This window comes from Miniopterus natalensis, chromosome X, assembly GCF_054644295.1.
Source record: "Miniopterus natalensis isolate mMinNat1 chromosome X, mMinNat1.hap1, whole genome shotgun sequence".
Lineage (NCBI taxonomy): Eukaryota > Metazoa > Chordata > Mammalia > Chiroptera > Miniopteridae > Miniopterus > Miniopterus natalensis.
In genome coordinates this window covers 22,547,858-22,575,614 of record NC_142103.1, presented here as the reverse complement: position 1 = coordinate 22,575,614, position 27,757 = coordinate 22,547,858, and the positions used below count along the sequence as shown (strand labels likewise).

The following is a 27,757-nucleotide window of genomic DNA, read 5'->3' as shown; positions in this document are numbered from 1 at the left end:
ACTGGCCGGGCCCCCACATCTTTTTTAAGGCTTTGAAATACTTGCAGAGCAAATGGAATCTATCGGAGGCAATTTATTATTAAGGATCAAACTGCATCTTTACCCAACTCCTCCTCATTTCATAAATTCATATCAGAATGCCTTAGGATTTAAAAATAATAAATTTCAAATAAAACCCTGATCAGTAGTAAATATTTCCAATCCTTCTAATGCATCACCATTTTAAATTAAGAATTTTATTTTGCAAGTTCTTTTAAGCCTCTTGGTTTCAAAAGTAATTTTTTTTTATCTGTAATCTGAAATTTATATCTAACTAGTAACAGATGTGATCAACTAGTTTTTGCTTGACTAGCTTTGTTGAGATTTATAATAGGAGTTCTTTGTAACAGATTTTTTTTCACCCATGCAATTCAATCATTTGGTTTAACAATTTATTACTTTTAACCCATTCAGAGAACTGCCTTTGATTTGTTTTTCCTTTAAAGGAAACAAAACATGTTTATGGTTTCATAAAAAAGGAAACAGCTGAGCTCTTGCTCAGAAGAGCTGGTTGACATAATGCCTAAAAAATTAAGAAGCAGTCAGTTGTTTGATTTAATTTCTCCTCCCCCCACACCCCTGCTACTGGGGGTGTGGAGGCTGGGGAACTCTGTGCAGGAAAGAATGGGCCTTGGATGTGTATGGGTGCCTGCTGTAGCCAGCTGGCTGGCTGAGTGGGCTGCATGTCAGTGTGAACCTGATCAGTTCTCCTGGTCCTAAGCCAGGAGGCTTCTGGATTTTTCTCACTGGGTTACTCATTCCTAAGGACAATCTCCTCATATAAAGTAGAATTTCTGAGCGCGGGACCTGGGAAATGTATCTTTCACAAGAGCCCCAAGAGACTCTGAGGTGCAAGGAGGTGTGAGACTTGCTATTTCTAATGTATGGAGAAGAGCTTCAAAAGCATTTGGCTCTTAATACCTTTGAATAGTGGGTCCCCTACTGGAAAATGAAAAACCTCTCATTCTGCTAAATATCCAATGAACTTTCCCAAATAAAATTCAACCCCCAGGGGCAACTGAGAAAATGTTGGAGTCTGCATTAGGTTCATTGCTTTCTTCCCTTTTGTTCTAAACAAAGACAGATACACCTGAAATACTAGCTATGCTCTTTGGGATGTATTTAGGGAAATCCTAAGTGTCCTCTGGAGTCACTTGTCCATACCTGATTTGTAGACTTGATAGTGAGTGATTCACATGTGAATGTATGATATGTATGGGAGAAAAGGTCCTTTCCCAGCTTGAACCCTCCAAAGACCAGGGCTGCCGAAGCCCTGATATGTATGTGGTACAAAATGAACACACCACTTACCTTGTCCATGTTTGTGCTTGTTATTGATGACAATCTGCACAATGGTGCCAGAGGCTTGCTGGGAATCCATAAGAGCTCCCCGGTGACTTCTGGCCCCAGGAAAGTGGGGAAGACCTCCAGCCTGTCTGCTTGGTGGAGGATCATAGTGAGATCGGTGGTAAGAATGTCTCTGTAAAATGACAAGGACAAATTCAGTTCCCCAAATCCACCAATGAAAAGGCAGAAATAGCTTTACATACATTAGAGGACATTTAATGATTTTTTAGTGATAAGCCCTGATCTCAACCATCTACCCACACCAATAGAAAAATAAGGACGTAAAATAAAGCAGCATTGGAAGCATGCTGAGATTTTTCTCTCTCTCTCTTTTTTAAATCCTCACCCAAGGACATGCTTACTGATTTTAGAGAAAGGGGGAGAAAGTGAGAGAGAGAAACATCAATCGGTTGCCTCCCATACCCACCCTGACTGAGGATCGAACCCGCAACCTAGGTATGTGTCCTGACCAGGAATCGAGCACACACACTTTTGGTGTAGGGGACAATGCTCCAACCAACTGAGACACACCGGCCAGGGCTTTTCTCTTTTCTTATAAAAGAGTGGACTAGATTCACCTACAAACTCCTGAGGGAGCAAACAGCCAAAACGGATAAGTGTCCTTCCTGCTCCCAAAACACTCACATTTGGGTTTAAGAGTTAAGGTAGCAGCCTTCAACATAAGGCAGAATGTGACAGAGGCTACAGGAGAAGTATAAAATACTGTGCAGATTAGGGCAAGAAAAAGAGCTTCTTTTTGAGGAGGCTTTGTTAGCTGGGTCATGAAGGGTGGATAGGCTTTTTTGGGGCAGAGTTGGTGAGGAGTATTCCAGGCAGAGAAGGTGCAGCACAGAACACAGAGTCCATAAAAGGGAACAGTTGAAGGATAACATTCCGAAAGTGGGTTGGCAACAGATCATGGTGGACTTTAAATGACAGGCTGAGGGGCGAGGACTTTATTTGGTAGGCAACAGAGGTGATGGTGTGGAAGCCTTTGAGGGATGTTTTTAAAAGCAGAGTAATACAGCTGCATAGTATTTCATGGTGTAAATGTCCCACAGCTTTTTTATCCACTCATCTACTGATGGGCACTTGGGCTGTTTCCAAATCTTGGCTATTATAAATAATGCTGAGATAAACACAGGAGTGCATATATTCTTTCTGATTGGTGTTTCAGGTTTCTTAGGATATATTCCTAGAAGTGGGATCAGAGGGTCAAATGGCAGTTGCAAATTTAATTTTCTGAAGAAATTCCATACTGTTTTCCACAGTAGCTGCACCACCCTGTATTGGCCCAGGCTGTAAAAAAGAAGGATCTCTTACCCTTTGGGACTGCATGGGTGGAACTGGAGAGTATTATGCTAAGTGAAATAAGCCAGTCAGAGAAAGACAAGTATCACATGATCTCCCTCATATATGGAACGTGATGAACAAAATAAACTGATGAACAAAATAGATCCAGAGACATAGAAACATGGAACAGACTGAGGAATCTCAGAAGGAAGGTGGGGGTGGGAGAGTGGGTGGGGAGAGATTAATCAAAGAACTTATGTGCATAAATGCATAACCCATGAACACAGGCAATAGTATGGGGAAAACTTGGGGCTAGGGTGGATGCAGGTGGAGGGGATCAATGGACCGGAAAAGGGGACATCTGTAATATTTTCAACAATAAAGATAAATTTTAAAATATAAAATAAAAGCAGAGTAATAATCAAAACTGTGTTTCCAAGCACTGAACCCTGAGAATGCATAAGGTGAAGTAGATAGGAAGAGTTGGGAGTCAAGTACAGTCCAGATAAATGTACTGAGACTAAACATAGGTAAAGGCATAAGACCATAGATCAGTGCATAGATACTGTAGACATTTTATAGATAGAAGAATTGGCAGTGAATGCCAGTGCTAGAATTCAGCTTTGCAGAGGTGAGGACTTCGTTTTTTTCACTGCTATATCTTCCATGCCTAAAATAGTGTCTAGCATCTAGAAGTTGCTCATAAAAAACTTGAATGAATCAATGAAAGCTTAGAGCAAGGGTGGGGAATGTCCAACCCACTAAATCATTTTGTCTGGCCCTGCCAAGGCAACTGCAGGAGGGACTTGAAATTCATTAAATCTAGGAGCTTTTTTCATAGCTAATTTTTGAGTTGATAATTTTGCATGGCCAGTGAAAGATGTTATAAATATCCAAATGGCCCTTGGCAGAAAAAAATATTCCCCAACCCCTGGCTTAGAGTCCTGTAGCACAAATAATCCAATCATTGCTCTTTCTGCATGGGGGTAAAGACACATGATGAGCCCATTATTCTGCTACCCACCCCTATCCAAGGAGCTGAGGTAGAGGATGGATGAGGATGAAATGAATGAAGAATAGAACCTAAGGCTTAAATCCAAATAACACTGTTTTAGAGACAATTCTTAGGTATAAAGGAGAACAGACCCATTAAAAAATGTTTGCAGACAATTGAAAAAGAAGACCCTTATATTCAGTGATAGAAATAGCTGGAAACTTTGATAAGGTAGTTATAGGGTCCCATGACTCCGCCATCCCATAAAACATTTAATACAGTTATGTTCCATAGGCACACATCCTGCAAATTTAGATTTGGGAATTATCATCACTCTCTTGGAGGGGAAACTTTGATGGGAGAAGCGGGAGTGAACAGGAGCTAGAGTAAGAGAAAGAGAACATTATTCCCTCTATCTAAGAAGAGCCAATCCTGGAGCATTGCTATAAAATGCACATAAATAAGAATTTGCATCCATTTATTATCATGGGCACAGATGGGATTCTTAGTGCAAATATTTTTCATCCCTACAATGGCTCAGACGTCTTTTTCTGCCATAATCACATTTCACAAAGGCCATTACAGATTGTTCTGTCCTTTTTGGAGTTTGGCAACATTTTGCCAAAGGAACACAGAGAAGACCATTTGGATTCTGAGTGTCTTACCGATAAAAGGATGGAGTCTGACAGGACTAGAATTTGAGAGGAAAGATCTTTTACCCAGGATAAGCTGCAAGTGCAAGAAGTTGTCTGATTCATGAGGGTGAGCACAAAATAAAAAGCCATTCTTTAGTACCAGGGACTTAGACCCTAGACATATGATAAGGCTAGAAAAATGATACAAGACAAAACAAAAGTAAAAAAACCTACAGATTTTGTTCATACACCAGTCAGCCCCCCAGAACCTCATCTTATGTAAGTCTTATTTTACAGACAGAGAAACTGAGGTCAGGGAGTAGAGGAGTTTTATTCAGGGTGGTGACAATGAAGGCTGCCATTTAGTAGCTGGCCAGAGAGTGGGAGTGAGGGGAAGGAGAAAGGAAGAAGTTCAGGAAGAGAAAGACGAAGAAGAGGAGGAGAAGGTGGGAGAGAGAACGTCTAGTCAAGCTCAGTGTTCCACAAATATTTGGTTAAAAGCTGGTCTGAAGAAAAGTTATTTCCAATATAGAAGTCTGCTACAGTGTTCACAGGCACACATGCCACTGGTTTCCACTTTGGCTGCACCTGGAGAGCTATAAACTTACTGATGCCTGAGTCCCACCCCCAGGGAGTCTGATGGAATTGGTCTGGGGTAAGACTTAGGCATCAGGACTTTTATATACCCCTCAGGGGACTCTAATTTGAAGCCAAGTTTGAGAATCACTGACATAAAGGATCTTCTGTTTTAGGCCAAGAGTGGGGTGGTGATGTGTGATTTTGATTTGAGAGTAATGGTTATTTTACAGTTGTTGCCCTAAACAAATGAAAGAGACTTACCAGGAGCCATTCTGATCTTGTAACTTATAGCAAAGGAGAAAAAGGCATTAACTGCCTTGGAGTTGTAAGTGAAATTGAAACTTATCTTAAAAACCAACTATGAGCAAGCTGCTTAAGAGAGCAAGTCAGAATGGACAAAAACCAAATGATTTCATTCATATGTGGGAAAAAACCAAAACAGTAGCAAACAAACAAGACAAAAGAAAAACAGTCGTACAGACAACAAAATGGTGATTACCAGAGTAGAATGCGAGTGGGGGGAGGAAAAAATGGGTAATGGGGGTCTAATATATGGTAATGGATAGAAACTAGACTTTTAGTTGTGAGCATGCTATAATGCATACAGGTATTAAATTATAATGTTGTACACCTGAAATTTATATAATATTTAGCAATGTTAACTCAATAAAAAAATAAAAAACTAGTTAGGTAGAAATGACCATATAGCTATGCTTTCTTAAAACCATTTTTAATTATAAAAGAATCTTCTATTACAGTTTACCTTCAATATTGTTTTGTATTGGTTTTACGTTAGCTATACTTTGTTGTATTCTGCTCAATATTTGATTTACTGAGTTGAAGCACTGATAAATATTTCAGGCTTTTGAGGTGGCTCTTACACAGTTCTTTTTTTATTCCTCACCTGAGGATATGTTTAGACTAGAGAGGAAGAGGGAGGGAGGGAGAGAGAGAGAGAGAGAGACATCAATATGAGAGTGAAACATTGATCGGTTGCCTCTTGTACATGTCCCAAACAGGGTTCAAACCCGCAATCTAGGTATGTGCTCTGACCAGGAATTGAACCCACAACCTTTTGGTGTATGGGATGGCACTCCAACCAACTGAGCCACAAGGCCAGGGCCACAGTTCTTTCCTGGTGTTGGAAAATCCCCACCAATGTAACAGATCCCCAGGAATTTCTACCTTACTTGTTCTAAGGTCTAAGATACAGGGATTTATTGGTGGAGACACAAAATTTCTAAGAGTTCAAAAAGGGAAAATGCCTTTATGGTAATGATCCTGTACTAGAGTTTTACAAGATGTTACCATTAGGGGAAACTGGGTAAAGGGCACGCATAATCTCTTTGTATTATCTCTTACAAATTAATCTAGAGTTATGGAAAAATAAAAAGTTTAATTTTAAAATGCCTTCAGAAAGTATTCTAATGCACACATTATATCTCCATCGTTGGTAACCAGGACTATTCTTGTCTGGGAGACACTTACACCAGTTTCCTTCCCATACCATTGTTCTGACAATGTGAATGAGAAATGGATTTTTACCTTGTTTTATATTGTTTCTATACCAAACTCTTTCACTTTTTTAATAGTAAATCTATGAGTAATATATTTGGGGCAAATCAGTGTTTGGCTGTTCTCCAAAACAAAATTATGTTTGCTTTCATGTTTTGACTTTTCGCCCTGCACTTACTGCCCCCACCATACACATACATTCCCCCCGATGGTACTAGGACCTATTCATGTGAAATTATGATTGAGAAATCAAACACAAACGGTTTCAGGCTTTTACAAAGGAATCATAATTGAACCACTGGCTCTTTTTCTTGTGCACTTCGTAAAACCTTGTGAACTGAGGTTTTGAGGGTTTCCTCTAAATGGGACAGTCTACTAAAGGAATAATCTAATCAATTGGAAATGTATTGTTAAGGTTGCCTTTTGCAGAAAGTGGAGCTGCAAAGGATATTCAGAGGGGATTCTCTTAACTTATAATTTTTGACTGGTAAAGAACAAACAAGTTTGAAGAATTTCTCTCTGATTTGGGACAAATTTCTGTGCATCAATATTAATAAAAAGTTCCCCTCTGGTCCTGGCCGGTGGCTCAGTTGGTTGGAACATCATCCTGTACACCAAAAGGTTGCCTGTTCAATTCTTGGTCAGGGCACATACCTAGGTTGTGGGTTCAATCCCTATCTGGGCATGTATGGGAGGCAACCAATTGATGCTCCTCTCTCACATCTCTCTCTCTCAAATCAATAAACATATTCTTGGGTGAGGATTAAAAAAAGTTCCCCTCCACCCCAACTCACAAACACACATACATTCACTCCATCTTTCACATCCATTCAATTAACAGGTATTTATTGGGTGCCTACTATGTGCCACGTACATACTTTTCCATTATTACAGATGCTATTTATTATTCAAATAATATCCCCAATATCTGTATCTTTTAGAACAAAGGAAAATATTTATTTATAATAAAGTGGAGCTATCCGGACATTTTGGTCTACCAGGCCCAAATGTTATTTTTAGAGTTACGTGTTGAACTCCTTTGAAAATCAATAACTATTTCAAGGCCCTGCATTCTGTACCTGATCTCCTTTGCTACAGGAGGTGCTGGATTAAGTCCAGGCCTATCACCAGCAGTTTAGGAAGAACAATGAGGCTGAAAGACAAAGGATGGAGTTGGGGACAACATAAGACGAAGTCAAGAAGAAAGGCTAATTAATGGCCTTATCAGTAAGACTGCTGAGGTGGCCACAGAGTTTAGCGTTGGGAGCTAAGGCACTCAGATTAAGGCACACAGCTCAAAGTGATTGCAACCTAAATTTGGTTGACAGTCACTAATTCAGGCACTTTCAATGTTGTACTACAACCAAAACTTGGGGCTGAGAAAAAGAGAAAATTCACAACACAGAAAATGGGGGCTGAGGGTGTTGGCAAGCTGGGGGCATGTAAATAACAAGGGGCACAAGTGATGACTGGGAAGCATAGCCTAAGCAGCACTGTTATGTTTGTACTGGCCATTTTACTATGTCTCCAACCAACACTTTACTCACACCCTCACTATAGGTCTGCCTTATCATTCCCTAGACTCTTACCTTGTATTCAAGGCATGTTGAGAACTAATCCCTAGGGTTTTAGAAAGTCTTTTAAATGTTATTTATTAAAAAACTAATTCATACTCATTGTAAAACATCAAATACCATAAAAAATATAAAGTAAGAAGTCAAAGTCGACCTATCCTCCTGCCCAGTTCTACCTCCTCTGAGATTATCACTCCAACATGTTGGTATGTGACCTTCCAGATCTTTTCATATTCATTTACATACATGCACAAACATAATTTTACATAAATATATGACAGTATAAATTGCATCCAACATCTCATTTTGTTTCCATAATGTATCTTTGACATCACTCCACTTTACTACATTTCTTATGTATGTACTGTATTCTTATTAACTCCTACAAAGGGTCCATAGAGATGGTGTTTCACCCTGACTTTATTAATAGACACTTAGGGTGTCTCTATTTGTTTTGCTCTTATGAAAATAATGCTGCATTGAATGCCCCTGTACACTTTTTTGTACAAAGGTGTGATGTACACCCATTTATGCACAATGAATGCCTTTGTACATTTTGTACACATTTATAAGACTTTTAATATGATAAGTTCTTTGAACTAGAACAAATTCTTTTAAGATTTTAAGAAGTTTGAAGTGTTGCTGTACTTAAATATATATAATTTTAGAGAGAGATTTTATTTTGTTAATTACCTAAAAATATAAAGGAACAAGAGATGCTATTACTATACGTAAAGAGATGCCTACTTGTAAAGCTTATTCTGAGATTAGTGCCAAGAACAGAAATGAGATGTCTCAGGATGAGAAGGGAGAATCTAGCTTGCTATCTTTCCTCTCTTCCAGGGGTCTAAGTGAGAGCTTAAGGCTTAGGGGGATTTTATGTGGGCATGTACAGAGTACCTCTGCCAAAAGATCAGGCTAGCCTACTTTACAATCCACAGAACGTCCTCACTGTTGAGGATAGGAGTAGTGACCTGCCTTCCTTACAGAAGACAAACATTTGACAAGTCATCCTGAAAGGAAACCAACTTCTAATCTAGATGAAGGGCCCCCAAGGGCTGAGGCTGCGATTTCTTTGCATTCATGTCCTGGCACTGGTTACCAATTATGGAGTACACTTAAATGGTTACAGGTTGGTGATGATGCCATTTAAATTTTTGAGGAAAGGAAAGAAAAATGGTGTTAGAAATAGGTCCTTTTATGGAGTTGCTGGGAGAGTAGCCATGGAGCGAGGAAAGTTTGGCCTGATGCTGTGAAGTGTTGAATTAGTTGAGCTATTCACACTTACTGCTTCTCTGTTGGCAGGTTGCCGGATGATATCGCCATCAGAATGTTCCCACGACAATTCTCCCTCCCCTGTTTATTAAAAAGAAATAAAAAAAAAAGAATCATGCATACATAGAAGGGAAAAATATCACCCTTGTGACCCAGTAACATTTTTGCTTCTCTGATCCCAAAATTCTTCAGACTTTTTAGCTGTTCTTCAAAAAGCAACACTAAAAAATTTCTCTCTGGGTGTGCCACTTTTGTCAAAACAACTCTGAAGTTACCACTTTCCAAAATAGACCATGAAGCATTATTACCCAGGATTTGAAAATAAAAGTGATAATAATCACTTTCCATTTTAATATGACCATAATTGTCACTTTTGCTTATCTTATTACAGTGACAGTTAAGTATTTTGCAGGTCATATTTAACTTGTGTTTAAACTACCCTTAATAAAATGAGAGCTTTGAGTATTTGGTCTATCGTGATTTGTTAAATTCACCATTGTATCTCTGAGAGGTTATGATATGATCTGAAAGTTAAGGTAAGTTTGGAGCATTTATATATCTTTGAGATACCTTTCTCTAACCCTTTATATTCACTCTTTGAACAGCTAACCCCTAGTACTGCTGTCTTCCAGCATAATTGCCTTTAGGAAGAAGATTCTACTTTCAGCCTGGAGAGCAACAAACATACAACAGATATGGATATTCCTCAGCTGGTTAAAGATAAAATGCTAGAAGATAACTCCCAAGAATATTACCTGTGTTACCTATGACCAAACAATCAAATGGGAAAAGCTTGGTCTTAGAGATGTTTACACCACTCTGAGTACTCTGTGTGTGTGTGTGTGTGTGTGTGTGTGTGTGTGTGTGTGTGTAGAAATAGAGCTAGAGCTAGATAGATACAGATTTATCTATCTATATATCTGGCTGAGGATAAACCCAATAACAATTCAACCATATATTTCATGGGATAACAAGAAATACAAATGAGTATAAACATTAAGAATTTTCTATTTTAATTCATCCCCCAAGCTTTCAAATCTTAAGTCTAAATAGTAACATGTTTCTGGTTCAAGCATACGGTAGTATACTCTTAGGGAAAATTATGTAATATCATTGGCTTTTAGGGCTTGAAAAAGACCTCAGAATCCATTTGATAGCAATACTATGATCAGTGATGTATAACAAGTTATGACTTTAATTCTTCATGATTCAGAGATCATCTTATGGGAAAAAATTATGCATTTTGAATGTTTAACTCTGGTTGCTATGTTAACCTTCTTAAAACACCACTTTGACTATATAATTGTAACATTCCCTGATCAAAACCCTCAGTGGGTTCCTATCCAAGAAGCTCTATAATTAGCCACGACCTCATCTTTATTGAGCACTTAACTCCCACCCAACTCTCTCAGCTACACTACAATGGGATCTCTTTGACCTGCTTGCTTTACATTGAACATATGGCTCCCATTCTTTCTTCCATGCTTTTGCTCATGTTATTCTTTTAAAATTTTCCTCCGACCTCAAAACCCCTTTGTTCCCTTATGCCTATGAAAAGCATTAAGCTTTTCTTCCTCTATGAAGTCTTCTTCAAGCACCATTACATATTTCCAATTGCCTAAATGAGTTAGCATCTTGTATCCTGAGAGATCTATAGGAGTTCAAGCATAACTTTGTCCAACTGCTTCATTTAACAGATGGAGAAACCAAGGCTCAAAGAGGGGAAGTATCAGTCACTCACAGTCACATAATGAGTTCATGAGAGTTAGTACCAAAACCCCAGATTTCCTGGCTTTCAAATAAGTGTGTCCGTTACATAAGGTCAAGGTTTATTATTTGTGTTATTTATGGCTGTATCATCATCATCTATAATGATGTCTGACACATAGTTTCACTCAATAAGTACTTGTCAAGTGATAGAATTAAAAAGCCTTCTCTGACCACCTAACATTTCAAACCCCTCTGATATTTCTTATCCCCTTTCTTTGCTTTTACTTCTTAGCATTTAAATTATCTTAAATTTTATGTGTTTTATCTATTGTCTGGTTTCTCCCACTAGAATCACCCTATGAACTTAAGCCTCAAATGAGAACAAGGATTTCTGTTTATCATGTTCACTGATGTAACCCCAGTACTTAGAACAGTGCTGGGCACATAGTACTCATTCAATATTTCTTGAATAAATAAATAGTAAAACATTTTACAATATTTTTTGCTGTAAAATGTTTCCTGAGCCTGGCTTGTCACCCTGAAAAGACTGCAAATTCTTTGAAATCAAAGACCATGTCCTAGACCTCCTTCTGTACTGCCTAGATCACTACTAGTTCTCCAAGTGTGGTATCTGGATCAGCAGCATCAGCATTACCTGGGAACTTGTTAAAAATGCAAAATTCCGGAACCCGCCCCAGAACTAAAATGTCAGAAATTTTGGGGTGAGCCCGGCAGGTCGTGGTTCAGCCGTTGAGCGTCGACCTGGGATCCAGGCAATCAGGGTTCGATTGCCTGTCAGGGGACATGCCCGGGTTGCAGGCTCGATCCCCAGTAGGGGGGGTGCAGGATGCAGCCAATCAATGACTCTCATCATTGATGTTTCTCTCTCTCTCCCTCTCCTTCCCTGTCTCTGAAATCAATAAAGATATATTAAAAAAAAAAAAAAAAAAGAAAGAAATTTTGGGGTGAGAGGTCAGTGATCTGGTTTTTGACAAGCCCTCCTGAGGGTTGTGATGTGTTCAAGAATTTGAGAATAACTGGGCTGGACACTTAACATTTTCCTGGGTATCCATCAGGTGCTCAGTTTATGTACTGAATTGAACTGTAGTCACAAATACAGAATTGAGTGGTTGGCCAATAGTATATTACACATCTGAATAAAGATGGTAGACAAAGACTACATGCAAACTATGTGGAAACCCTGACTGACCCTGTAACAGTGACGATGACTTCACCTTTGTTTATGTCTAGAAAATAATGCCCAAATGTCAGTTAACGTGCACTGAAAGCTTCTTGGGTGGAAAGCCTCATAAAAAGGCAGTAGGAGGACAGAAATCAGGCTGGGCCCTTGCCCTCAATATACCTCAAACAATCTGTTTGGAGGTGACAGGAAATCAATATAGGAAATAGCCTAAAACACACACACAGGGTAAGAACTGGATATACAAATTGAATGTATGTGCTTAAGAAATATTGAATAAGTGAAATGAGTAGTTAGATGCAATCATGAAAAGCTTCCCTAAAGAATTTTTAAGTCAGTGATGTGGGCAGAGGTTATCTCAACCTAAAGAAATGGCATTTGCAAAGGACCAGAGCTTTGAAATAGCAAGTCACAAACTGGTGACAGCAAGCAAGGTGTGGCTTGAATGGAAACTTCTAATGTGAAACCAGAGAAATGGGGCTGGTGGAAAGAGAAACAGGGAGAGAGAGGATGAAAGTGGAGGGAGAGAGAGAAGGAGGGAGGAAAGGAGGAGGACAGGTGTTGAGGTAAATATAGGTAGTCAAAAATTGCTGCACGAACTTCAAAAAAGAGGCTGAAGACTTCACATTTGATCCTGTTACCAATTTTTATGTAGAGGTTCTTATGGTAAAAAAAAGTTATTTGTGGAAGTGTATCCTGGCAATGGAGTGTTGACTAGTTAAGAAGCTACTGGAATCTGAGAGGCCAACCAAGAGGCTGTTGTAATAATGTGATAGGTTGTGAGAATATATAAAATAATGGAAAAGAAGGGGTAAAACAGACTACTACAGTTGAAAAGAAAATGAAAATACCCCAATGTAAGATTTGCTAATGTAGGAGAAAAGAGTATACAATTATTCCAGGTTGCAAATCTGTAGAGCTGGGAAATGGCACTGCCCTTGACAGTGACTGAGTGGGGGTAAATATGGATATACTTGTTCCATTTTAGCTGGCTGTGGTGGCTCTAAGCTATGTTCTGAGCAAAATAAAAATATGGGTCTAGAGAGAAGACTTGAAACCAGACAAGTTTCACAGGCAAATGGCAAAACAATATGTAAAAGCTATAGGATGTGGTTTCAGGCCTAATCTAAGTATACAAAGGAGAACAAATTACAAAGGAAAAAGGATAAAAAGGCTCTCCTCATCGAATGCCCTTTTAAAATGTAGACTTAATTATTGATATCGACATAAAATGTTTACTCAGCATGGCCTTCTGAGAAGTTCAATTTATTTCATTTAGACCTCACAGTCTTAAAGGGCTTTTAAACAGTCTTTTCTTTAACAAAAATTTATTTATTTATTTATTTATCTATTTATTTATTTATTTATTTATTTATTTATTTATTTATTTATTTATTGTTGTTGACAGTATTACAGAGATCTCACATTTTGTCCCTTTTAGCCCCCCTTCTACCCAACGTTCTCCCCACCTCAGGCCTTCCCCATGCTATTGCCTGTGTCCATGGGTTATGCATATACGCATATATGGTTTTTGGTTAATCTCTTCCTGTCCCCTACCCACCTCCACTAAGGTCTGTTATTCTGGTCCATGCATTCATACCTCTGGACCTATTTTGTTCATCACTTTATTTTGTTAATTAGATTTCATATATAAGTCAGATCATGTGGTATTTGTCTTTCTCTAACTGGCTTACTTCACTTAGCATAATAGTCTCCAGGTCCATCATACTTATAGTCAGTCAAAATCTCAAAGCAATATAGAAGCATATAGTCTGTTAAATGAGGTAACATGGCAAACGATGAGGCAAGTAGGTATCAGGCATGGGAATCAACTATTAATACCCTGTAACACAGGGGTGGGGAACCTTTTATCTGTTAAGGGGCATTTGGATATTTATAACATCATTCGAGAGCCATACAAAATTATCAACTTAAAAATTAGCTTGCTAAGTTTGGTCAGACATTTAATTGAATTTATTGAATGTCGAGTACCACCTGTGGTTGCCCTGGCAGGGCAAGACTAAATGATTTCAAGGGCAGTATACGGCCCGTGGGCTGGACGTTCCCCACCCCTGCTGTCACACAAGTTCAGATGAGTATTTCACAATCACCTAAGCATTTGCAGACAGGTATGTGTATTTAAATTTGAAATATTTCACTTTGTTAAAAACTATTGAAGCCATTACTTCTGTATATATATTTTCAAGTAGGAACTACGAGTATGTTTGTTGCCTTTAAGCTTTCAAAGTCATCAAAATGTCATTCTTTAAGCTGGAATGTTCTATAAGTAGCTGCTAAAGGTTTCAACATTTTACTCGTTCTATTTAATATGAACCATAGTTAAAATGAAATTATCTCCTTAGATGTTCACAGTTTGTACAGCTATAAGAGGCTCTCTAGATCTGGGCAGGGTCTGTCAGACAGCTGAAAATAAATTTGTCCATTTACAATCTTAGATACTATACCTTAGATATCATAATGTAGACATATTTAAGAGACAAAATATATAAAGGAAAAAAGTAGGCACTGATACCCTTAAAAATCTGTTTCTTTGTTTTGTTTTTTTCCTGATTCACTAGACAAATTATCTAGAGTGAGAGAGGGCCTCTTTTTTCAGCCAAGGCTTTAAAAAAACAACAATGATTCTAATGGAGACAGATGGATTCTAGTTAATTCCAAGAAGCTACAAAATGTAATTGTAACCAATTTTTAAACCAAAATGAAAAACAACTCTACTGTACTGTATGTCAAACAATATTCGTTTAACCTTAAAAGCCACATGTGTTGTTTATTCAAACCTCAATTATACTCTGAGTGGTACCCTATGGAGCTGGGATGGCTTGGCTTTCTGGTAATGGGAGAACAAGTGTTTGAAAATGGTCAAGGGCTAGGCTAAAATTAAGATTGTTTATAATTCCCATTGCTTCCATTAATCTTTGGGTGGCTTGAGCAGGTCACAAAAGTAAATCCTGTCCTCTCAAATGGACAATGAGCTTATGAGATATTCATGAAGATAATTCTCAGACAGCAAAACTACACTGGAATGTGGCCACTTCTGAAGCACACACATCATTAACAGGGTACTGCCCATATATCCCAATGTATCTGGGAGAACCCAGTTTTATGCCTGTTTTCCTGGCAGGCATAATTATTAGGATTGACTTTCCCACTTTCAAGTGTCTTGGTTTGGATGATAAATTATATGCTCACTCTAATCATAAGGCAAATAGAAATTAAATGAATCCCAGAGACAGGGGAAGTGACCTCTGTGACAAGAGAAAATGATCTCTGTATTTTTTAGAGAAACAAGTTGAAATCAGCAGAATCAGGGCAAATGGTTAAAGGTCTTTTGAGGGAAATCAAGAGAGGGCACAGAGGAAGTAACTGATCACAAAATCTCCATCAGTTCTGTGGGGGGCCAGGTTAAAGCTAGTACTCAGTACCCAAGCTGGAGATGAAAGAGGAAGTGAAACGCTCTCAGGGGTGCGTGGGGGGGGGGGGGAGAGCTTTGCCAAACACCTTATTCTGCAAATTCTGTTGAAAAGCAGCAAGTGTGCTGAAATTCGAGGGAAGCTCTAAAAAGCACTGGTATAAGGGTTCTCCATTGGTAGTCATTCGAGCTTCAAATAATGAGGTATATTGTTGCAAGAAGCCCTCCAGTGTTTTATAAAGGGGACAAACATTTCTTTTTTGTTTAGGCTGTCTTAATATTTTTAACAAAATATCTACTTGAGAAATGCTAAGACACAGACAAGGGGGAATTTCCTGCCAACAGTAGCAAGCCAAATTTGAAGAAGAGTACAAAAGCATTTATGCAGGCCCAGCTGGGTGTGGCTCTGCAGTTGAGCATCGACCTAGGATCCAGGCGATAGGAGTTCGATTCCCTGTCAGGGCACATGCCCGGGTTGCGGGCTAGAGCCCCAGCAGGCGGCATGCAGGAGGCAGTCGATCACTGACTCTCTCATCATTGATGTTTCTATCTCTCTCTCTCCCTCTCCTTTCCTCTCTCTGAAATCAATACAGATATATTTTAAAACAAAACAAAAACAAGCAAAAGCATTTATCCAGAAAAATCAGAAATATGTACTTAAAAATGCATTGTGAGAATATATGTGTTTGCAGGAAGAGATCAGGGGAGAGGGAATAAATAAACTATTAACTAGATGGTGCTCATGACCCACACTCTACTCTTTCAATGGAGATGTGACTAAATAGATCCAAGTTTATAGTTAGAAATGGGCTATTTGCATCCCATAGTAGTTCCAATGAAAAGAACTGGAAGTGTACCATATCTGACCCCTGAGAACACAGTCATCACAAACTGTTCTTTCTAGTAGCCTCTGAGTTAATAGAATCCCCAAAGTTTCTTCACATCCCCAAGCTGAGAGGCAGTATAACGTAATGGGTAAGAGAACAGCCCAGAGCCAGACTACCTGAGTTCAAATTGCGACTCTGCCCCCCTTCTATCCTCTGTCACTTTGGACAAGTGAATTAACCTCATTGTGCCTTGATTTCCTTATTGCTATAATGAAGACAATAATACCAACCCCATAGGGTTATGAGGATGAAATTAATTAGTATATGCAAAAAGATTAGAACAGTGTCTGGCACATGGTGAGTGTCATGTAAGTGTTAGCCTTCCTGTCCTTCTTCTTCCCATCCTGTTTCTCAACTTCTTCCTCCTCTTCAAAAGTAGCTTTCACATGGGGAAAATACAACTTAAGGGACTCCCACAAATGAACTAGGCATTTGACAAAGGAAAGGGTTTGGATTAAACAAACAAATAAACAAACAAACAAAGCCTAGTTGAAAGAGAAAATGTATACTTGCACATAGAAAGGGAATGATTTCATTTTTAAATCATCAGAAGCCAGGGTCCTGAAGATACCAAAAACAAACAAACAAACAAAAGTCTGCAAAGATTCCTTCAGCTCATACTTCAGAACTGCCTTAGATTCTTTCATAATTATGTTAAGTCCTTTTCTTATTTTTATCCTTTTAGAAAAGAAGTTTACATTTTAATTAAAATCCTTTTCTCTCTTGGTTTAAACTGAAGCTTAAGAGGACAGATATCTGCTTCATTGGGAGGCAGTACAATTTACATAGTCATAAAATGAAGTGGTAAAAATTCAAGTACCCAAATAAGGTAGAGTCCTGTGCTACCACATCCATTAACAGAAAAGAACAAGCAGGATAGAGAAGGGAAACTCAATAATCTGGTGTTTACTGTCTGGTCAATTTGGGAATGAAAAACAGTCAGTTAAAGGTCCTTCTTGTTTCCATAAACACCACTTTGGCTTCCTGGCCCTACACAAAGAGGACCGGACTACTTTGTGAGAGTAGAGGATGTAGGTCTGGTTTTAATAGCCAAAGGAAAAATGGATATAATCATTCTAGCAATTCGATTGAATTGACTGAATAATTGTATCAACTGCCCACTTTGCCTGGGCTATGGAGACCTGTATTTGGTAAGTTCTTTCACTTGTAGTGTAGGTAATACTCAAATATGATTCCTCTGCCTGACATCGGTCCCCTCTCTCATGTTTCTTTTTCCTCTGTTTATACTATCAGTCAAGAAATCAGATTAATTTCTATAAATGTTGGGGTCTATGCTTATGAAGACTATTCTAATAAGAGTAATGTGCATATCCAGTGATGTGTTTCTGGGCAATCATGGAATTCCTTGAAGAAGTTAGAAAGACAAGGCTGAATGAAGAGTGGCTTTAACCACCCATGAAGAAATAATTGCTCTGAAATGCTCCACTGAGAATTCCTTATTTTTAATGTAGAACCAGACTCATATACACATAAAAAACCCTCCAACCCCACAAAAGGACTGGACATTATTGACCTTGACAGGATATCCCAGATGGCCAATTAGGAATCATTGCTATTAATTTGTTAAGCTCAATATGAAAGTCAATGCTGTTTCATGCACTGTCTGAAGGGATCTCTGTCGAAGGAGAAACATTCTAGACATAAGAGACATGCCAAGAAGGAACATGATGACTTTAGAGGGGTGGGAGTCCTGGCACAGTTAGTAAGCATGTTAAGATGAATTCTGAGTGCAAGGGATAGAGAGAGAACAAAAACAATCTGAATAGGAGAGGTAAGCAAGGATGGAAAATCTCTAAGATGATCTCATCTTCATGAACATGAATGATTCAGTTTTGAAAATGGATTACCATTGGCAGCCAGACTTTTATAGCTATGAAAAGATCACAATATTTCAATACATTTTGAAGTTTAAGTGAGAGCATACATCTCAAAAATTATTAAGTTAATTTTTAAGTAACATTCCTTATTTTTTTCCTATCATTATGACCAGGAAATAGTAGTGTTTCTGCAGAAAATGTGGGCAAGAACAAAAACAACTCTAGATTGATATGTGAGGATCTATATTTGACTTTGCTGTTATTTTCTCCAGTTTCTTTAATTTTGAAAAATTTTGAAAACGTTGGTAGATTTTTATGATGTAAAGAGAAGAAATATCTCACACACCATTTACCTCAAGATCTCTGGGTCCCAGTCAAGATGGCATTTGATGTGTAACTTTGCTGCTTTTTGAAAGACAAATCAAGAGTCTTAGGTATCACGGCAGTTGTCATGAACACTGACAAACTGATTTTAAATAGTTTCTTCTAGTTTTAGTTACCTTGAAGGAGTTAGCATAATATCTCAATTTCATAAAATAGATTCAGTTTTCTTCTTGGGCTCATTAGAGATCTGTTGGATAAATGAGCTTGGGTTGAGTAAGTTGTAAGTTCAGTCATTTCTCCTGCCTCCCTAGCCAGGACTGCACTTGTGGCACAGTCAAGAGGTTTTTATAACTGTGGCTCTCCTTTTTAAAAAATAAATCCATTACAAAAGATATGCTTAATACTAGGAGGGGAAACAGAGGAAGATGAAGATAGTCCTTTACTTATAGAGCTTCCCACTTGAGGAACCAAATCCCATGAAACAATAAACAATACAAAAAAATATTTTAAAATGCTACTAACCAGAGTAAGCACTAAAAATAGTCAAGGAAGGAGATCAATGAGGACTAGGTTAATTAGGCAGAACTGTTTAGAAGAGGTGTGACTTCACTTATGCTTCTGAAAAATGGGTAGGATCCTGCCCGGTCGGGCGTGGCTCAGCAGTTGAGCGTCGACCTAGGATCCAGGCGATCAGGGTTCCATTCCCGGTCAGGGCACATGCCCGGGTTGTGGGCTGGATCCCCAGTCGAGGGTGTGCAGGAGGCAGCCAATCAGTGACTCTCTCATCATTGATGTTTCTATCTCTCTCTCTCCCTCTCCTTTCTTCCCTCTGAAATCAATAAAGATATATTTAAAAAAAAAAAAAATGGGTAGGATCCTAATTGGTAAAAGAGAGGAGAGAAGCTAGTTCAAGCTTGTGGGGAGTAAGAGTTAAGACAGGCACATAACAGGAGTGAAGATGGAAAGAGCTTAAGGTATTATAGGACAAAGAGAATAGCCAGCCTAGAGGAGAAGATGTGTGTGTTGGTGTCAGAGACCTGAGGATGAGTAGTAGGTGAAAGAGGTGTCAGGTTGTTTTACAGAGGGACTTTAAAAACAAGCTGAAGACTTATTTCAGTTAGAATAATATCCTCTAGGCCCATCCATGTTGCCAGTTTTAAAAACAGTCATGGGGATGTAAAGCACAGCATAGGGAATATAGTCAGTAGTATTGTAATAACTATGTATGGTGTCAGATGGGCACTAGACTTACTGGGGCAATCACTTTGTAAGTTAAATAAATGTTTAATTACTATATTGCACACCTGCAACTAATGTAATATTTTATGTCAACTATAATTGAAAAATAAGAATTTTTAAACAAATAGCTGGTGAGCTATGATTGGATAATATGGCAAGAAATGCTAGGCACTGGCCGACACGATCAAGGAGTTCCTTAAGAAGAAAAAGCTAGAGTATTGTGCAGCATGTACAATGACAGAACATTATAGACACTCTTACAGGATGAGGTGACTAATTTCATGGTATAATAAAAAATTAGGGATCCTGGGAGGATAGGACAAATAGGAATGACTCAAAAGTTAAGGAAGTAAGTCCTCCCTTACCCTGGGGTACAGAAATCGAAGATGTATGTAGTGTGAATTGAGGCTAGAAAGATTCCTAGGAGTCTTCCTTCACCTCCTTGACTAGGTAGACCCCTCTCAATGACTGGCTTTTATAACATTTTTCTTTTTATCGTGTGGTACAGTTGCAATTTTATATTTACATGTGTTATTATTTGATAAATATCTGTCTTCCCCTTTAAACTCTGCCAGGGCAGGTTTCATGTGTTTGGTTCACCACTGTATATCCATCACCAGAACAGTGCCAGGTGCTTAGTGGATCCTTGACAAATGTTTGCTGAACGAAAGAAGGTAGATATTTACATTCAGGCATCTTTAAGCCTAGAAAAAGGGAAAGGTATTCCCCTATAGTTAGGAGTGGGCAGTTGGAGGCTTTGATGGGGAAAGATGGATAGAGTGATCTTAAAATTATCTGCTTATGCCAGTGTGCCACACACGTCCTCTCTCCCCCTTCACTTCTCTTCACTAGGAGAGGCCCTTGTCACATCCCTATGAATGGCTTCTACCAGGTATTGTAAGAATTTGGGACTCTAGAACCAGGCTGAAAAGTTTTAAATTCTGGCTCTGCCACTTACTAACATGTATTCTTGGGCAAATCACTTGAACTTCTCTTAGTTTCCTCATCTATAAAATGTGGATAATAATTGTTTCTACTTTATTGTGAAGATCAAATGAGTTATTATACATCTAAGTCCTTCAACCACTGCATGGCACATAGTAGGTGCTACACATGTACACCATCCACCAAACACAAGCTTGGCTCTCAATACAGCCCGTAGCCTACCCTGAAGACCTCTCCCTTGTCTAGAGTCCAAATATATAGCCTTTCCCTTTGTTTTGGCAAGATAAACAAGAGACAGGAAGCAGAAATGATAAACGGTAGAGGGAAGCTAAGTGTGGGTTTGGGTTTGAGGCCTGCCTGCCCAGAATGTGGCAGCCATACAATCTCTGAAGAGATGTTTCCTCCTGATAAAGTTTTCCTTAAGGTTCCAGTGGCTGTTTGTGCTACACTTCTATTCCAGATGAGGTTTGCTGAAGTGCCAGCAATGACATACACCCTGCCAACACTCTCCTGACTGTCCTAGCCTCAAAGACATGTTTAAACAACTGGGGTTGAGATTCAATCTGTGGCTAATATTGCTGTCTGACCCAGGAAGAACGGCATCCATTAGTGTTTGGTGACAGTGCAGAAAGCCGGTTTCAATAAGGCCCTTTATATTAAGGTTTGCAATTTCATCACTTAAAAGGTTATTTCTTCTGCAGTATTTTGTCTGCAATTAGAATGACCAGCATAGAGGAGAAGTGTGTCTAGATTCACTCCCGTATGAGTAATATGCTTATACAAGATATACCTTTGTAAAAACACCATTTCAACAGAAAAAAAATAACTAGGTGCTTTAAAAATTAAAACTTCAAAGGAGACTCAATCACATATACAACTGAAAGATGCAAAGATATTAAAGGCAGAGAAAAGGCATCAATTTTATGAAACTGTAGGATTTAGTCTTTATAGGGAAAGATGTAAGAGAATGCTTTATTTAGGCTGGCAAAGAAAGGATTTAATGAACTGTCAACCATGTGAAGGGGCAATACATAACTAGTAATAACAGCTTTTATCTGTTGCTTCTAAGGACATGATTTAAATTGTGACAAGAGAACTGTTGAGAAGATGATTAGTTCCAAGATCTGTTACACAAGGACTAGAAAAAAAAAATCTGTATATGGAAATTAAGCAAATAAAAAGGCAAAACTACTGGAGATAAAGAAGGTGCAATTCTACTTAACCCCAGGGTAATAAATATAGTAAATATATTTAAAAACAAATGTATTAAATGTAATAAGTACATATTCTATTTCATAGAATAATTATCACTTATTAAGCAGTAACTCCGTACCAGACCATCTATTAGCACTCTGTGTCATCTCAGTTAATTTTTACAACCTTTCCATGGATCACAGATATTATAATCTCCATTTTCTTAGCTGAGAAAGCCGAGGTTCTGAGTAGTAAAGTAGCTTGCCCAAGGTAACATCTCTAGTAGGTGGTGGCTCTGCTATGTCAAATCTATGTCGACCTGGCTTCAGAGCTATGTCCTTTGCACTACATTGCCTCTCAGATGCAGTAATATGTATTTTTGCAGTTTCCATTCTTTTATTAATTGTTCTTCAGTTTAGATTTCATATGTCCTATTCTCAAAAAAAAAAAAAAAAAAATCTCAGCTTAAGAAATGGATTATAGCAACTAGCTGGTTATATTAGCAACCACGTATATATCTCTGCTCAGTATGGACTCTCTTCCCTTTGGAGCAGACTCAAATTAAGTTGAGGGAAGGATTGGAAAAAGAGGCGAGGAGTAAAGTACCCATCTTCCCTGGCTGAAATGTAATAACTGTACTGAGGTACAGTACACACACTTTAGAAACAGGTTACAAAATATCCAGGGCCTTATTGAAGCATAAATCAAATTAGGCCACAAGTAAATCCATATTGACTTGTGAGTGCTGCTACAAGAAGCATATTAAAAGGGATGAACATATACTGATACTCAGAATAAAGTCATTTCTTTAAAAAAGAAATATTAGCTATAAAATTTTTAAGTGAGATGCAGAAAAAACAACAACACTGGGATCAGAAATGATACCAAGTAATTTCTTTTTTTTTTAATTTATCTTTATTGTTGAAAGTATTACAAATGTCACCTCCCCCGTGTACCCCTCCCCCAGGCTTTCACCCGATTATTGTCTGTGTCCATGGGTAATGCTTATATGTATATAAATTCTTATATTAATCTCTCCCCACCCACTCACCCACTTCCCTCTGGGATTCATCAGTCTGTTCTATGCTTCTATATCTCTGGATCTATTTTGTACATCAGTTTATTTTGTTCATTAGATTCCACATATGAGAAAGGTCACGTGACACTTGTCTTTCTTTTACTAGCTTATTATGCATAGCATAATACTCTCCAGGTCCCACCATGCTGTCTCAAAGGGTAAAGGATCCTTCGTTTTTGCAGCTGCATAGTATTCCATTGTGTAAATCCCTGAGAAGTTGCTTGAAATGATTTCAATCTTCTTGAACTTCTAGAGACTTCTTTTGTGTCCTAACATGTAGTCTGTCTTTAAGAATGTTCCATGTGCACTGGAGAAGAACGTATTTTCTGCAGCTTTGGGGTGAAATGTTTTGTAAATGTCATTTAAATCCATGTGATCTAGTGTGTCATTTACAGTCACTGTTTCCTTGTTGATTTTTTGTCTGGACGATCTACCCAATAAAGTAAGTGGGGTGTTAAAGTCCCCAACTATGACTGTATTGCTGCCAATCTCTCCTTTAAGGTCCTCCAGAAGTTTTTTTTTTTTCTCTCCAGCCTGTGTGAGTCTTTTGTTCTGAGGTGAGTCTCTTGTAGACAGCATATATTTGGGTCTTGTTTTCTTATCCATTCAGCTGCCTTATGCCTTTTGATTAGGATATTTAAATTCATTTATATTTAAGGTTATTATTGAGAGGTACTTACCTATTGCCATTTTATTTCTTCATGCCAATGTTTCTCATTCTCTCTATTTCAACCTCTTATTACAGCAGTCCTTTTAACATTGCTTGCAATGCTGGTTTGGTAGTGATAAATTCCTTTAGCTTTTTTTTTTGTCTAGAAGGTTCTGTAATTCACCATCTATTTTGAATGATAACCTTGCTGGATAGAGTAGTCTTGGTTTCAGATCCTTGTTTTGCATTACCTTAAAACCTTCATGCCATTCCCTTCTGGCCTGTAGAGTTTCTGATGAGAAATCAACTGACAGCCTTATGGGAGCTCCTTTGTCGGTAACACATTGCTTTTCTCTAGCTGGCTTTAATAGTCTTTCTTTGTCTTTAAATTTGGCATTTGAATTATGATGTGTCGGGGCGTGGGCTTCTTTGGGTTCTTCTTGCTTAAGACTCTGTGCCTCCTAAACTTGTGTGACTTTTCTTCACCAGGTTAGGGAAATTTTCTGCCATTATTTCTTCAAACAGCTTCCCTAGCCCTTGGTTACTTTCAACCTCTTCTGGTACTCCTATGATGTCAATATTGTTATGTTTCATGTTGTCTCACAGCTCTCTTAAACTGTCCTCCTGTTTTTTAATTGTTTTTCTTTTTGGATCTCTGATTGAGTGACTTTTTCTACCCTGTCTTCTAATTCACTGATCTGATCCTCAGCTTCCCCCAATCTACTGTTTATTCCTTCTAATTTTTTTATTTCTATTATGTCATTCTTAATTTCCTTCATAGTTTCTGTATCTTTTTTCATGCTGTTGAGCATCTTTATGATCATTATTCTGAACTCTATATCTGATAGAGTGCTTATCTCCATTTCATTTAGCTCTTCTTCTGGACAATTCTTTTGTTCTTTCATTTGGGGCTTGTTTTTTTGTCTCCCCATTTTGGCTCCCTGTTTGGATTTGTTTCTATGTATTAGGAAGATCTGCTAGGACTCCCAGTCTTTTGGATGGTCTCTGCTGCAGGCCAAGTCAGACGCTGTTTTTGACTGGCCTTGAGTGCCCTGTTTGAAGTTTTTCACATTCCATAGCTTCTGGTTTCCTCTGCTGGGGCTAGGTGTGTTTAAACAGGACCAAAATGTGCACCAATGTCTGCTTTTCCAAACCCTGGGTCCAGAAGCAAATCAGGCAAAGATTCAAGGCACCCAGAGGCTGTTATTCAGTCTCTTAATGAGCCTCAGGCTGTAAAAACTCCACAGGGTGGGGCCAGAGATTTTCCAGCAGGGTGAGGCAATTTCCCCCCACCCCCAGGCAAAAGCTGCTTAGAAGGTAAATGTCTGCCTGAGAAAGAGGTCCTCTGCCATATGGGAGAATGACTCAGCACCGGGGTCCAGATGGGTACCCTGTGAAATCTATTCCCCCATCCAACCCCCCTGGATTCTCCTCACACTGCTCTAGTCCACTATGCCTCCTCTGGAGCCCAAAGTGAGTGACTACACACAAAACTTTATGCATTGGCCCTTTAAGAGGGTGCCTGCATTTCTAGCCTCTCTGCCTAGCAGACAGAAACCCTGCTGCTTTTCACAGTCAGATGTTATATGGGTAACTTTCTCAGTTCTGGTACTCTGAGTTGAGCAGCCCAACTTGGGGTTTAGATCTCAGAGTCCTCAGTGGGAACCCCCAATAGTTGAGATATCCCTCCGGACTTTCAGCCAGCCCTCTTGCACCTCCGCACTTTCTACCAGTCTCTATGCGGTCTCCACTTTTTGTCCTTGGTTATGAGGGTGCTCTCCAGCTAGTCTTCAGTTGCAGTTGATTATTCAGAATGGTTTTTCTGTATTTTACTTTTAATTCCAGCTTGATCCTGGGAGAGTGTCAGTGTAGCTTCCACTCAGTCTGCCACCATGTTGGATTTCTCACCAGGTAATTCCTTATTGAACATGAACCAATGTATAGTCACTACAATCTACCACAGTCAATCAGTAATTCAGAGGATGAAAGCACAACAATAAAATCATATTTAATGGCATCTAATTCAAACCATAGCTAACTTTCTGGCAATGTTTCCCAGCTACTGTACATTCATTCAAAAAGCATCTACTCTGTGCCAAACATAGTGGGAGAAAAAAAAAGATGAACCATAGATAGTTTCTCAGTTAATGAGCTTACACATTGGTAGGGATGATAAGACATAGGCACAAATAACAAAAGACAAAATATGACAAGGTAATAAATGCTACTGGAGAAGCACAGGTGAGGTGCTGAGGGGTCCTAGAGAGAAGGGAGCTTTACTCTTAATTTTCAGAATTAATAACTTCCAGTTATAAAATAAATAAATCATGGGTATATGGAATATAGCAGGGAGAATATAGTCAATAATATTATAACAACTTTGCACAGTGACTGATTATTACTAGACTTATCATGGTGATCACATCATAAGGGAGATAAGTGTTGAATCACTATGTTAGATACATAAGGTAGATAAATGTATGAATCACCTGAAACTAATAAAATATTGTGTAACAACTATACTTTAATAAAAAATTTTAAAAAGGTTTATGGAGGAGAAAGTATTTAAGGATAAGCAGGATTTAGGGGTGAAGGAATTAGAAATGGAGCTGGGAAGGCAGAGAAAAGAGAAAGACCTTCCAGCTGGTATTTATCAAAATGTGACCTGAGGATTACTTGTATTAGAATCTGAGAGGGCTGCATTTGAACTAAGTCTTGAGGGACTGGCAGGATTTTCATAGGCAGAGGTGGAGAGAGAGTTTTCCAGAAAGAAAAAAACACTCTCTCCTTCCAACCCTTAGTAAACATGTGAAGTTGTTGCCTAGGTAGCCATTTTACCTCCTTTCCCTCCCAGTTCCTCATCATGAAATAGCCTCCACTCATTCACCCCCAAATTGGTTGCCATATGTTTGGAACTAAGTGCTCTAAACAGTCACAGACTGCCATTGGTTAATTTTCTATTGGCTTACTCGGGTTTTGGACTTCCAACAGTCTCAATTTAAGTGCACTAAAACAAGATGGGAACTATCATTTTGGGCCACTCCCAGTCATCTACAAGGGCTTAAGAGTGGTTTCTCAAAGCAGTGGTCTGTAGACTACCTGCATCAAGATGGATGACGGGGCCTGCTAAAATGCACACCCTGGGGCCCCACTCCAAGGCCACTGAATCAGAATTTTTGTAATATGGCTCAAGGATCTGAATTTCAACAAGCTCTTCAGGTGATTCTGAAGGACATTAAAGTTTAAGAAATATTGAGGGGCAGAGGTGAGAGCAAAAGTATAAATGTACAGAAATAATGTGAGTGGAATCTGAGGTGCATGAATGGAACAATGTGGTGCTATAAAAGTACATTGAGGCTAGAGCTCAGAAGGCCTTCAGTGCCAGAGTCAGGGGGTTGACTTGTATTCTACTGGCAACAGGGAGTTAGCTGTTCTTTCCAGTGGCACAGTAGCTGGTTAAGAGCCAGAAATATGGAGCCAGACTTCCAGGGTCCAAATCTTAGTTCCTTGATTCACTAGCTACATGACCTTGGACAAGGTTTTTTTTAAAAAATAAAAAATTTCTTTTAATTATAGTTTACATTCAATATTATTATTATTATTATTATTATTATTATTATTATTATTGATTGATTTCAGAGAGAGGAAAGGAGAGGGAGAGAGAGATAGAAACATCAATGATGAGAGAGTCATTGATCAAGCCCGCAACCCAGGCATGTGCCCTGACCTGGAATCGAACCCCAATTGCCTGGATCCTAGGTCGATGTTCAACCACTGAACCATGCCTGGCCGGGCTCAATATGATTTTGTATTAGTTTCAGGTGTACAGTATAGTGGTTAGACAATCACATACTTTACAGTGTTCCTCCCAATATTTCCAGTATCTACCTGACACCATACATAGTGAAAAAGGTGAAGGGATTAAGAAGTAAAAATTGGTAGTTACAAAATAGTCATGGGGATGTAAAGTACAACATAGGGAATATAGTAAGTAATATTGTAATAACTATG

The 27,757-nt window shown here is 38.7% G+C and overlaps 1 protein-coding gene across 3 annotated transcripts in view; it reads right to left on the bottom strand.

Annotated features, from left to right (window-relative positions):
• The window catches only part of CHRDL1 (chordin like 1), a 120,423-nt gene that overhangs the window by 15,425 nt on the left and 77,241 nt on the right, over window positions 1-27,757 (bottom strand). For all 3 annotated transcript variants that reach the window (XM_087813679.1, XM_016198234.2, XM_016198239.2), the window contains 2 exons: window positions 9,265-9,332; window positions 1,351-1,519 (listed from right to left, as the gene is read on the bottom strand). In XM_087813679.1, coding sequence (XP_087669805.1) covers window positions 1,351-1,519; window positions 9,265-9,332 — 237 coding nt within the window. The remainder of the gene's footprint in view (window positions 1-1,350; window positions 1,520-9,264; window positions 9,333-27,757) is intronic.